Source organism: Pogonomyrmex barbatus, unplaced genomic scaffold (genome assembly GCF_055798465.1).
Source record: "Pogonomyrmex barbatus isolate J1 unplaced genomic scaffold, ASM5579846v1 scaffold3, whole genome shotgun sequence".
NCBI lineage: Eukaryota > Metazoa > Arthropoda > Insecta > Hymenoptera > Formicidae > Pogonomyrmex > Pogonomyrmex barbatus.
The window spans coordinates 7,029,321-7,044,399 of record NW_028297127.1 but is presented as its reverse complement, the minus strand read 5'-3'; the positions used below and the strand labels follow the sequence as shown (position 1 = coordinate 7,044,399).

Genomic DNA, 15,079 nt, shown 5'->3' with positions numbered 1-15,079 from the left:
GTCGCGATTCTAGAAGCGACATGCAGCCGAGACGTGTTTGCTCAGATCTTCGTGAAAAGGACACTTCCGCGTGTTCCAGAAGCTGAGAAAGCTTCCATCTCTCGCCAGTGGCTACTCCCATCATCTAGCCCATCACGACAAGCCTCTTAATGGGATCCTGCCAGGACCTGAATACGCAAGGGAATGAACTTGGATCTCCACTCCTTCCGAATAGGACATTGCAGGGAGAATTTACGCGAGTCGCTTTAATTGTTGAATTAACCATAAATTTTCTATGTCCACGTATCTACCTTTATCTCAGCATTAAACAATACATGATTCTATTATGTATTCAAATATCATTGTATAAGTACGAAAGAAAAATTTCTTCAAAAGTAAATCGAAGGAATTTTTCATTCTTAATCTATTTTATATCTATTTCTATTTTTATATTGAACTGTTCTTCTACTTTATCATCGAAATTTTTATTATTTTTGAATTATAAATATATATAATTTTAATATATAAACCTAATAAATAATTTAATTTTAATTTAAAAAATTTGTTTTTTTCATATTTGGAAATAAATTTAAAATTATGATAGAGAGTAAACTCGTTCTTTTTTGAAAGTCGTAAATACAATGTACATTGTACTTAGTTACAAAAATAGTCTCGGAAACATTAATATCGTCGATGAATTAAACGAATGAGCTGAACGTGAAGTTCGATATTTGTCACTTCGTCAGTGTAGTCGTCCTATTCCTGGAAGAAAAATTCACGGTAGGAGAACGAGCGACACGGAAGCGAAATCAATATAGCCCGAGAGTGGAGAAACAGCACGAATGAAAGTGGAGAAACTTTTAATCGGGTTACGTGAAATTTGCGACGATGAAATTTTCATCTCTGTCACCGTTGGCATTTGCGCTTTAACCACTAAAGGTCTTGACACCAGTGTTTTATTTGCGCATCGCGGACTAGCGATTGCATAACATGAAACCCGAGAGCAATTTCATATTTTTACGGTTTTTCCGAACAAGAATCCGGAACGTGAACACGAGATACATTAGCTAAACGTACTTGATTTCGTCCTTGAGACTTGAATTTCTCTCGGAGTAACGCAAGAGATAATCAAGTAAAGCGCGCAATAAGCTCTTAACATTTTCAGTTTCTTAAAAGAAGTGGGCGAAATATGGAAATATTGTCACAGCTTCGAATACATTAGAAAATTTATTTTAAAAATTTTATGTTTAAAATTAAATAAATTGTGAAATATATATGTAACAGACAGATGATATATACTTAAAGTTGTAAAATGTTGAAAAATGATCTAAGAAAAATAGTTAATGCGGTTATATGATATTTTACAATTTTATTAAGTACACTTTTTCTGTCTTTTTATGTCTAAAAAAAATGATAATAATATTAATGCTGACTTCAAGAGAATTTCAATGGAATTTGAATTGCCTTTGCTCTCCCAATGATTTCTGCAATTCTCTCTCTTCGATTTCTTTATAATCACTGCGCACGAGAAATCCCCCAAGTTTGTGCTTATCTTCATTGCTTTATCCGATTGCAATGGGCGTCATTGTCGCGAAAGTACAATAGGTTCTGGATGGCTTCGTATGTTCAACCAAACGTAGAGGAAACGTATTAATTCCGCACATTGAAAAGATTACTGTCATCGGAATGAGAAATATACACGTGTGCCTTAATTCTTGTTTTTCAATTATGTAATATACATTTTAATTAAATTTATTCTTATATCGATTTAAACTTCACTGCCGCATTAGTTAATTGATTTACGATGACGTCAATATAAAAGAATTGATAATTTTTATCGAGAGATTTGTTTTTTTATTTTTATTATTTTTATTATTTTATGTAATCGATGATATTCCGAGTGAAATTGATTTTATTCTCAATTTTTTATTATTTTTATGGAAAACTTCTCATACAAAAATATTGTCGATGCAAAATTTTTCAAAAATAAAATAAATCTTTTCTACGAAGTATTAATATGAATTCCTTCCTGAATATCTCTCTTTTCGAAAAGTCGCTACGCCGACATGGAGAAACGTAGCCGGCAACAACTCGAGATATTTTCTTTGACAAAAAATTCATACCTTGTAATTATGCTTTTGCTTTAATTTTTATGTTGCCCACGAGAAAATTACTAAAAGAAAGAGTGTCACTCTTACCAAAGTTCTTCCAACTTTTATCAACGAAGGAAAGTATCTGCAAACTTCTCCTTGAATATCTACGCTCGAGGAATTCATTTCTTTTGCTACGTAAAATTTGAAGTTTAATTCAACTTCTTGGCGCAAGATAATGGCAACTATTAATTCGATTACAATGGGAATATAGAATACGAAGGAATTGTGGAGTCTAATCAACTTGCAAGTTTCCAGGAAGCAATCTTTAATATTCATCGGTTAATCTCGAAAATGCAACAATAATGCAGGCCATTTTGCATAGTTAGATACACATAATCTTACGGTGGATTATCATGTGTACTAATATGCGAAACTGTAAGATTAAAGAGTTTGTTTTTAGAGCTGTGATAATTTGCATAGATAATTTCAAAGAAAAAGTATTACATAAATATATAGATAACAATGTTCAGCAGAAACTGTAGCAGTTTTAGGATTCTACAAAATTTTATTTTAAAATATGAAAAAATATCTTATTTAAAACGCTATATTACTTTATCTATTTTTTGTAACAAAAGTACAATTAAAGAAGAAAGTTAATATCCGATTTGAATGAAAAAAGAAAATTAGTGCGAGGAAAGAGTTACTATTTATTAGAAGTATCACTATGTTTTCTACTTTCGGAAAAATTTATCTGTTTGGAGGATTCTTATTCTAAATTTAATGGCATGGAACTTCTGTATTTCAAATTTAATGTTTGGCAAGTGTGCTTGTCTGAGATTCCCTTTTGTTTCCCGTTTCTCTTAGCGATCTGTATTGCCGTTTGTAACTCTTAATATATCTTGAATGACGTATGACCCTCCTAATGAGATAAGTTTTCGAGAGAATTTCAAAGATTATGCCGGCAACTATTCTGATATCCTCGAAATAAATCAAAAAAGCGTTTTCTAGTAAAATATTTACTTGAATATTTATTTGAAATTACAATTGCTAATTAAAATTCTTGTATCCATACAAATCAATACAAATTATATATAATTATAATAATTAAATTTTACTTATACAAAGGCATTGTAAGAATTTATAACTTTTTATTAACTTAATTTATTAACTTTAATTTATTAACTTTTTTGTGACTAAAGTAAATATATCAATATTTATTAATACTGTGTAAATTCAGTTTAGTTCAAGTTGTGGCGAACTCGTTAAACATCACGTATCGCTTTTAAAGGACGTGGATTATTTCATTGTCAGTGATTATTTGATACACAACTATTTCTTAAACTATGTTGTAAACCCGAGTACATCAAACCGGAATCGATCATTAAGGATGTCTGGAGAATCTCTAGTAAAGGGCAAGACATTAAAGGGGATTCAATGATATGAAATCTGCGGGGCTCACTTTACGATGCTCTGAGTGAAATTTCGTAGTATTGCATTACATTTGATTTATCTTTACGGTCGCGGATGAGACGAATATGGTCTAGCTAAGCGAAACTGCCATTCTGTACCCGCAAAATATGCGAAATAGTCATATTTTACACGGTAGAACCGTGAACTGTCGGGACATTTGGAAATTTAAAATCTGTTTATGCATAGTGCGACATTATGTCGCCCTCGTACAGCAATTTCCCCTTCCTTCCTCTTCCTTGTGCAAACGCGATTAAAACTTTCACATTCATAAAAACCGTCGTAATGAAATTACGATGTCATCAAGGAAATAGTTAACATAAAGGATTTAAAAAATTTATACCGTAAAATTTATATATCCTTAAAGAACAGAGACTTATTATAATAACAGGAAACTTTATAATTAATAATATATCACGTAATGAAGTGAATTATAATATAAATTATGAATTTTAAAAAAATTATTGTTGCGTATGCCGTGGAAAACATGTGTGTCAAAATACAGATACAGCATCAGAAACATCAATTTGATCAGTGTCGACAATTGGAGTGACATCTTGACAAATTTAAAAATTGAATTTCGACGAAATGTGCCTGTAATATTCGCTTGAGATCTGATTGCCGTCGACACCGTTGTGAATTGATTGGCAATAACCATTTCGCATATTTCATAGTTCTCTTTTACGAGGCGAGCCACGTTTGCAATAATATCCGCACGAAGCGTATCTCGCGATAAAAGCGCTTTAGAAGAAGATATTGCCCTGGTAGACTTAAGGACATATCTGAAAAACGCGTAATAGTCCACACGTAAATCCTTTGCCGTATGGCGATAGTATATAGCGCCATAAAGAACGTTATTTGTGCAATAAATTCGCCATAATGCGGATGCACGATTAGTATTCCGATGACAGCAATTAGCTCGTTTGATGTAATCGTTATTAAATTATCATTAATGTATTTAAAAACATATCAGGTAATATTTTCATTACGTTGAATTTTATCGTGACAAAATTGATTTTGTGTCGTGTCGTCTTATCGTTAAAATCGAAAAACATAGCTTTGTGCGTAAAACCAACATTCTTCGCGTAACTGTTAATTAGATTTTGCGGGAAGACAAGCTCGAGGTGATAAGCTGAAAAGTATTAGGATTTCTTTCTTGCGTGCTTTTAAGGACATCTCGCCGTTACTATGCTCTACCTGTGCCAGTCAATGGTCAAAAAGCACACATCTTTGAGCGAGAATTTGCGCTAACGGTCCACTTCCCATGAGCTCGTTAAATCCCCTTTCAATCCCACTTCACCCTTCGTCTTACTAACTTTGCTTTCGCCTTCGAAAATGATTTTCCAAAGCTATCGGAAGAGAAAAGCGTGTGTGAAGTCATTAAAGTAGTAGTCTCGAATACACTCGTAATTCTTGCTACTCTGACATATTGCGAACATTGCTTCTATGAGAGGAAGAAAGATGAATTCTATTATTGTATAATATGTCTTTATAAATTGTGAAAATCTATAATCATTGATTATCAGTACATTTTCAAACTTCTTGTCTTACTAGTTTTTAAATCCTTTTCAATTAATTTTAGTGTTTTTGTGTTTTTAAGATCTCAGGATTTTTTATTTCATTGCTTGATTTTATGAGTATTTTGGAATCAAAATTTCTAAATTGATTAAAAAAATTAATATTTTGTTTAATTTTATTTTAATTTGTAATCATCTGAAGGTTTATGTTAATTCCAAAATTGAATTATGTTTTAAGTAGGAAATAATGATTTTAAATATTTTTTATATAATATATAAGTATTCATACGACTTTCCACGAACAACAAGTTCTGTGCTTAAGATAACGTCCTTGTTTGATGACGGTATTTTGTATGTAAGAAGGCTAAAGGTGACGGAAATTCTTCTCTACAAACGAAAAAAAGTTACAGTAACTCGACAATGGCGTCCGATGACTAGAAACTATTTTACACCGTTCCGACATTATTTGCAACTCGGTCATCACAAATTTTTTGTATTAAGTTAAAAGTTTAAGTATTAAATTAAATGTTTTTGTATTAAATTAAAAGTTTAAATGTTATGTATATGCTATATGCTTAAATATGCTGAAAACATGACGAAACATACGAAAATTCTTTATAATTTAGTTACGTTAGCTCATAATTTAGATGAAATTTCTTTTTTTATATAAAAAAAAAAATGAACTGATTAAATGTTGAAATGTCATAATATCAAATTTTCTGAAAATGAAATAGAATACCGTCTTAAATTAAAAATATGTGTTTTACGATATAACTAAACTGTATTAACCTATATAAAATATTATCTTTTTATGTATTATTATACAATTATATTTTATTAAATATTATATTATGAAAATTTTATTATATTTTATAGAAAGGTTTAATCCTCTAAATCTCGTAGAATATTCATTTGATATCGGGCGATTTAAATCGTTCATTCGCTAAATTGTGATCGAAATCAGATTTACCAGATTTGCTCTGTAAAGATACTCCCAATAGAATCGGGTCATATCGAGTACCTCTACATGTACGTACGTACATATTTTTTAAAATACGTGGCGTCAGTAGAAATCCCGTGCTTCGAGTATATTTCTCTTTTCTTCAGAGGCAGAATCTTCTTCCGTTCGCGGTAGCTGAGCAATCGGTTCGTTAAATCATGTTTCGTTCGTTTTGCTTCCGCACTCCCGATCGGGCAAAGTCGGTTCTATATTTCCTATTTCTCCTCTGAACCGAATAACCCGGTTGGAAAGACTACGTTAATCGATGCTTCGTGAAAGATCAAGAATCCACTGAACATATATATTTCTGCTGACTAACGAGCCTACATGCGGACGAAACGGCTAATCTAATGAGTTCGCTTTTATCTCCGATTCATCGACGTCATCGACAATCGTCATTTTTATGAATGACTCAGTATTATTATAGCTATTATTATAAATATGCTGTTTTATAATTATTTCTTGGACGCTATTGATAATTTGCATTGAGTATGTATTGTTTAAAATTAATAAGAAAATAAGAAAAGAGATGATTATTTTAATTTATAAATTTATAAAGTATATATATATGTATGTAAAATAATTACAAAATGAGACATAATAATACCACTTAGAATTATTTGTAGATGCAAGTAGAACAAGTCAAGCAATGGGATTACCGCTATTTCCCCTCATTCCTGAAATCTTTTTCTAACTGATTTTCGCGTGCCAACATTGCAGCTGTGCTTGCGAGTGCAATATCTGGTGCAATAAGGAAGTCCTTAGGTTGAGATAAAAAAATTCCGTCTGACTGCGCGAGAGCTTATACGATCCAGACGGAATCCGTCTTTTTTTTCCGTCTTTCCTCACAATCGCGGAATTTACATTCTTCCATCACCTTCTCGATCGGGCTTCACTTCTGACTCATAGTTCGTTCGCCCGTTGGATTTTACGTGCCCCGAATACGTGAATCTCTCGGGAAAACTGTCGCGGAGCAATTTTCCTAAAAAGCTACACGCTGCGTCTCGTTTCGTGAACGAGATAAAGGATCGACTGACACAAGGCCGGAAATGTCCAATTTTGAGATGACCTTCCGATATTTAATAGAACAGCTTGAGATAAGACATATATATATATATATATATATATATATTTTTTTTTTTCTTTTATATCTGCCAATGTGCAAGTTCAAAAATAATTCTCAAAAATAAGTCTATCGAATGATTCTTTATTTATATATGACCAATATATGTCTTTCGTGTCTGATATAAATAAGTTATAAATATATTTCCATAAATATATTTTCATAGAACTGTGGTATAACATGTAATTATGACAATAAAGTAATAACAGTAAAGTAGTAATTAATTAAATTTTGTTGCTCTATATTAATATTATTTTTTAATGTTTATCTCTTTTATTAATTCTGAATAATATATATAACGCATTTTGATGCAAAACAAGCAACATTAAGATTTGAAATTTACACGGCAATTTTATGAAAAACTAATTTGCTCTTTTTTATTTGCTTTTTCCTACATAGTTGAAAGATGTTGAAAAGTGTCGAAAAAAAAATAATATCGCGAAAGTGAATTTAATCGCCACATTCATTTTCGCCACATCAATTTTCCGTTTCTGTTGGTTATCACCTATTTTTCGGCGCACATACATTGAGCTTTCGTCGCAATTTCGCGGTGAGGAATGTCTCTTTGCTTTTTTTACCTTCTTGGATTTCGTCGTGGGAGGAGGAAAAGTTGAGGTACTTCTTTCACAGGGAAGACGGGCGGCGAAAGGCGCAGTCGGGAAAACTCGATATCGAATTTTCTCGCTACATAACGCACGCGAGATGAATTCACGGCGTGAATTCGTTTCGGTCTGTGATACGTGAACGTAATAAATATTTAATGCGCGCGTAATGTTCAAGGTGCACCGGAATTGGACATCGTGCCATATCTTTCGACTGTAGACTTCTCCTACATATTCTTTTCTTCGAGGAAAATTTGTCGCGATTATAATTTATCATGAATTTTTATCTTTATACAACTTCAACATTTCAACATTTTGACATTATAAAACAGTTGATTTTTCATGGGATTAATCGACATACAATTGTTTGCGATAAAAAGATTACGAACGGCAGAACTCTCGCGAGATAGCTTTTCAATGATCGATTTTTCTAAAGTTAACATTTTTCATAATTTATATTACTCGCGCAAAAAGTACATCCGAGCACAACGATTCCGTGATCGACGATGTCGTTTTCTATGAAAATAAAAATACTAACCGGCGAACCGCAATAATAAATTCGCATCTTTACAAGAACGAAAAACATCTTCACGAGATATGTAGCGCGTAATTATTTCTCCCATTTTCATCACTTATGTTGTTTTGTATCGTTTTTTTTTCACAATTTATTTTAAATTTCTACTGGAAATGTTTTTAAGCGTTTCAGAAATTGAACATATCTTAGCAATCGCTCGAAGGCTAACCATTCATCATAAGTTTACATTCAAGTTTAAATTCATTTTCAATTAATATTACATCCTAATTTATCACCAACGCTACGTTTGCCTTTCTTGAGGATAATAAAAGAGCGTAAGAAACAAATTTGAGATAAATTGTAATTGCAAATGATTTTCAATTTAATTAAACTTCTAAGCTCAAAATTCCAAAAAGAATTGCATAATTATCGATTAATTATCCATAATCAAGCACGTGACAAATAGTTACTCGCAATTAATTCGACGATATCTATTTATTCGCTCGGGCAGATTGAGCCGCTCCGTAACTTCGTCGGCAGCGATTTTCCTGAGAGGTGACGCAAATCATCCCATTAGAACGCGCTAATTTTTGACGGATTTGTGAAAAATGAGCGACTTTACGGGGTTATCGGCCGGTTACGCAAACATGTGAAAATCCACATCAGCTCCACATCAGGCATCAATCATCTTGATTCACGCCTGATATTCTTGGCAGCTTTCGATTCGCCCGAAGGATAATCCTGACGGATACTCCTCAGGAACGGAATCTCTCTCTAGCCGACTATGAGGACTCGTTCGAGGATTATGTCGGCTTCTTAAAGTACGAGAACAGCTTCATCGTCGAGTGAAAAAGGACATCTAATCGAATAGAATAATAACAGATATTAGATACTTAATCTCGTATTGGAAAAAGATACTTATTTTTAGAATTTACGAACGATCGCTATCAATTTTTATTATCAGTAGGTTTTTTATCTATTAGAATTAATATTTTTTAACAGAAGTCTCAGAATCTGATAAAATACGACATATTAAACTTAATATATAAAATATTCTGTAACATGCATAACTTTTGTGATTTTGCTGACAAACTTGCAATCGATCTTACATCTTTATTACTTTAAATCAAAATATTTTTAAAGTCTTTCTATTAAATTAATAAATTTTATTAGCTTATAACTCTATTAACTTTCTTTGCAAAAACTTTTGCAAAAAAAAAAGTTTTTTTCGTCTATATATAACTTAAACATGAATTCTTTTTATTTTTGCTAAAAAAGATATTCCATATTTCAATCTGTAATTAAAATTAAATGAAAAATGATTAAAGACATTCTTTATATTATTATCCATATGTTTAATGAACTTTGAATTTTCTTAATTAATATTTATGTTACTTATGCATAATGTTAATATAATATTAATAGTTTTGAAAAGTTTAATTTTTTATTTGTTATCTAAGACATTATTATAAACTTAATATATTTCAGATCAATTTCAAGATCAATTTCTTTATTTACATTTACTGATAAAGTTTTCAATTAGCTGCGGTTGATTCTATACAAAGTTCGACAAGTATCACGTATCGTGCACAAAGCGAAAGCTCTACAAACTTCTCGGTAAAACCCGTTGTTCGGTTCGTAAGCTGCTAAATCCGTTAACTAAATCCTGCTGCTATATTATTGCAATCTTGCTTGTGAATATGTTACACCGTGCACGTATCGCCATGCGTCTAATTTTCCATGCTGATTATTGTTTGTCCTTTGAATATTCATTATGTGTACTTCGTGCGATTCAGACAACTCTCTTTAACATTGAAATCCTTCTGTACACGAAGATCGTTGATAATGCTAATATTGCAGAGAACGTAAAATTTAAGTAAATCGAGTTAAAGTTATACTGATACTACACGTAAGTCTACTCTACAATCTTGAACAGCACTAGTTGTCGGCTTTTTATCTCTTTCCTCGCAACAAAAGAACTTTTCAAAAGAAATTGGATATATTTTAAGTTTGTAATTCACATTTTTCTGTGTACTTTTTTTAAATAATGCAGAGTACATGTTTCTTAATAAATTTCACATAATCATGTGAACGTGATTTTTTTCGTTTCTTAGTTTAATGTATAGACTATTGTTAATATATAATTCGACAATGCTTGAAAAATCGATAATAAATAAATATTAAAAATAAAATTAAAAATTTCTACTTTATGACAATTAAGCATCTCTCATTATTGTTTCAGACCGACTACAATCGGCATCTTGAACAACTATTTGAGCGCGTAACGACTTTACTTATCGGGAATTTACAAACGAAGATAACTATCGACAAATTGGAGCAAGTTACCGAGCTTCATGAACGTCTGGAACAAGTGCGACATTTATTCGGTAAGTAAAATGAGATTCGGAATTCTCGCTACGGAAAAGATTTTCTTTCTGGCAGAGAAAGAGAAATCTGATCTTCTTTATTGGAATGAAATCTAATCACTCGCCGTCCGTTTGCTGCCAGATGAAAACGTTGCCGGTAGGACAATGGAAGAGGAAACCAAACTATTCTTACATAAAATCGAGAAATTGTCGGAATTGGTGTCGGTGATGAAGCTTCGGGAACCTTCTTGCGAATTGGAGCTACAAGATATCGAGTCGAGCTTGAAGAACTTGTCGATTTTCGTCCATCAGGATAAATGCTTGAATGCCGGTGGAAAGTTCGAATGGGTGGACAGTGTGTTAGTAAAGGTATTTCATCAATGACATTTATAAATATTTCTTTATCACGGAAAGCTACATTCCTATTAGAATTTATGAATCTGTTTCATGTAAATATTATGTGTGTACTGCAAGTACTAACATAAACATACATAAACATACAGAGAACATATTGACAATATTGCTTTAAATTATTCCTCGTACTTTGTAGTCTCTAAGCTTAATTTAGACACAATTTAGACACGATATTCTCTACGACGCTTCTCATATTTCACATGCCGCGAACGATAAAGTTGCGCTACTTCGAACTTTACTTCCCGCTAGCTTTCTCAATATTTTAGCCTTGATACATGATAATGTAAATATTGTGAAAGTTTTAATAGAGTCAAAAATTTTGAAAACTTTCTTCACACATGAAACTATTCCGTTTATATATGTCCGTCTCATTGCAATTTATTTTTACTGTATTTATTATATTCATTGTCAAAGTAAAGTGAAAATACTGAACGTTCGTTCGAATTAGTCGATAATTTTATAATGAAATATTTTAGATAAATTCTGTCGCAGACACCAAATTTTTTAGCACAATTTTAACTTTTGCTTATGCTTTCAGTTCGAACATTACAGAATCTCGTTTTGAAATCAGCAAAATCTCACTAAGTTTCATCTAAAACAATGTAATAACATACTCATCTTTTAGTGCCTGCAAGACGGTACGTGGTTACTCATCGACCAAGTTAATCTATGTAGCCCTGCTGTATTAGACAGACTTAATGGACTGTTAGAACCAAATGGTGTTCTCAGTATCGGTGAACGAGGCGTTGATAGCGAGGGCAACGTCGTTACTATCAAGCCGCACGAAAACTTCCGCTTATTTCTAACCATGGATCCCCGATACGGCGAAATTTCCAGGTAATTTATCTCTCATCAGAAAGTCAGTAATTTAATCGTACAATCCTATTATTATACATGTATTATAAGAAGATTGTAAAATTAAATTATTATTTCATGTCGAAAATGACATATAAGTTCGTAAATTTTTGTATATTTCTCATTTATAATTTATAATATAATTTTTATTTATAATTTATTATTTAATATTTGCCAATATCTGACGTAAGACAAGAGTATGAAAGAGAAAAAATTATTAGCGAGATAACAATTTTATATTATAATATATTAAAAATACGCGATAATAATTGTTCACACTCATCATACGATTGCAATGAACGTTCGAAATTAAATTCATAAAATTAGGGATAGTTGTGCTAATTACATCGCGATAATAATTTTGCATACTTGTCATTATTACACGCGCGATATAAATTACAATCGATGATTTTTAGAGCTATGCGTAACAGAGGCGTCGAGATTTATATGCTCGGTCCAAAGGAGAACGTCGAGGAGGATGCAATCGATTTCAAGTCGCTGTTATTTAACGCTGGTATTACGAGGTCCGCACATCACGACGCATTACTCGAGATCTACGACAGAATGTCGGAGGAAAATGTCGCTGTGGATCGATTCAGCGCGGTCGATTTATTGCACACTGCGTTCTTGGTGAAGCAACGATCATTGCGTGGATTCCCCGCGAAAGAAGCGCTCAGAAATGCTTGCATCGATGTCTACGTGAAGTCTAGACCATCGCGAGATTCACGATTCAAAGAACGTCTGGTTTCCCTGATCGATGAAACTATCGTACGACATGTCGAACGCGATGAAGAGATCTCAGTGATCGATTTGGATGCCGCTACGTTGAGCGTGAAGAATCTGCAAGACAATTCGGCACTCGTTATTATCAGACAGCAAGGCTTGTTGTTGAATGCGGCTGTTAAAATGTATGACTCGCGTTTAAAATCTGGTCTAGAAAATATCGAAGGAAATATTGTTACAACGAAGTCGTTAAATGACTTCTGCGGTTTTAAAGAGGATGGCAGGTTTACATTGGATGTTGACGTTGCTGACATATTGCCGTACCTTCTGTTAAATTTTTACGAGCACTCTTCTCAAGACGATGCACCACTCAGAAAGAAGTGGATCTCGAAGATGCTGCGACGAAATGCAATATTTGACGAACTTGAGAGGAAGAGCAAGCTAATGGCGAATGCAATCGCGCTGTTTCGTTTCGAACCCGCAAATGTGAGAAGTTCATTACCTTGGGATTTGTGGCAAATTGTTGGAAAGATAATACGCGATAAGGATGATAATACTAGCAGAAATACAAATAAATTATTATTGATGCTATATGCGTACGGTATGATTCTAAAAAATGATGCATCGCATGTGAGGACAAATAAGTTGAAGGATGAAAATTTGTTATCTGTGAAGCAAATATCAAACTTGATTCAAGATTCCAGCTTGATTCTCACCGGTAAACATTTTTGTTTAATTTGATGATTATTATTCTAATTAATTATTTAACTTAATTATATTAGCAATATAAATATATCATATCTTGAATTAAAAAGTGTCACAACTCGAAGGAAATTTTTTTCGAAAAATTATGAAATGTAGTTAAGTATTAAATGTAATGTATCGTAGTTAACGGAATATCTCATTTCTAAATCATTATAATATGAATTTTACTTTGAATAAAAAAATGTATTACATAAATAAAAATTTATAATTTTAATTTGTGTATAAAAATACTTTTTTCGACTTATTGTTATTTTTTAATTGTCACTTTTCATTTCAAGATATGATGATTTATTGGACAATTTATTATATCAGGATTTTTTATTTACAGGTAAGTTATCTTCATATTTGAAAGGTGAGCCGCTTATTACAAGTTTCGTAAAGTTCCTTAAAGAAGTAAATTCTTGCATAGACATTGTTTTACATGATACAAACATAAATACTGAAGAGTATGTTGAACTAAGATCAGAGTTGAAATGGTACACGAGATTTGAAAAATTGGGTGAAATGACGCTCATAGATAAAACGAAAAAGTCTAAAATCACGAATTTGGAACAAATTTCTTCGTTGCTGAGAGTGCATTACAAATGGTTGCTAAAGTTTTTACATAAGTTATTCATAATTAGAAAGTCTGTTAAAGAGAACAAAGAAACCAAGATCAAGATCAAAGAGTTGGGCGTGATTGTAGCCCAGATAAATCATCACATGGAATCGGTGTACGATCCTTTCAAGAAGATATCAAAAAAAATCAAAAAGTACTTGACACTTCCACCGCCTCACTCCTCGAAAATCAGCATGGAAGTATATTCAGGACTGATACAGATAACAAAAGACTTTGATGTGAGGATTGAGGCAGGCAGCATTCTGAAACAAGAGCTAAAGATCATAGCTGTGCAGTTAAAAGACGCGCTAGCGATGAGACAACAAGTGATCTCTTTATGGAATGACGTTTACTTCAATAAACCAATTGACGAAACGACATTGCAGATTGTTCACAAGATAGAAGGATTCTGCGATGAGAGTCACATTCGTTTACGAGTTCCTGTAGAAATCGAGAGTATTTTGGACAAAGTACGTTCTCTTCCGGAGAAAGAAATGATGCAGTTGAACACGAGGATACGATTATGGCCGATTTACGAGTATGTGTTCCTGTCGTTTGCCTGTACTCTACAGGGAGAAATGTGTCGGGGAGTAACGATTTCCGGTGTTACTTTGGCGGACTGCCTTGCAAGATTCGCGGATGTGGCCAGTATACCGAGCAATCTGATGGGCTTGTTGAGCGTAATGTCTCGAGTGGAAATCAAGCAGGAATCACAGCTCTTGTTGCTGCCGGAGTTGTTCTGCTGTCTCGCACAATTTGTTCAGCAATCTTATGCTTTCGAGAATACTAGTCGTCTTTTACATTGGTGCGGTATAACAGAGAAAGACATAGAAAAATCAGTAACTTCTTATATTGAACCCAAGGTTTGTATTTTATTCTTATACTAAAATTACTTCTATGATTAATGTTAAATTTTAATAGGCAGAAATTTGAACTAAAATAATTATTAAAAAATATTTTATAATCAATATAAAATTATACTTATATACAATTTACTTTTCTGATTTTTATCTTTCAATCTTTCAATTTAATCATTTTTTAAAAACTCAAAATTTATTGTTTT

General features: G+C 32.5%; 1 protein-coding gene across 1 annotated transcript in view; it reads left to right on the top strand.

The window, feature by feature from the left end:
* The window catches only part of LOC105429192 (midasin), an 89,858-nt gene that overhangs the window by 66,051 nt on the left and 8,728 nt on the right, over positions 1-15,079 (top strand). Inside the window, exons 12-16 of the mRNA XM_011642013.3 lie at positions 10,538-10,682; positions 10,804-11,030; positions 11,701-11,912; positions 12,347-13,371; positions 13,747-14,879. Coding sequence (XP_011640315.3) covers positions 10,538-10,682; positions 10,804-11,030; positions 11,701-11,912; positions 12,347-13,371; positions 13,747-14,879 — 2,742 coding nt within the window. The remainder of the gene's footprint in view (positions 1-10,537; positions 10,683-10,803; positions 11,031-11,700; positions 11,913-12,346; positions 13,372-13,746; positions 14,880-15,079) is intronic.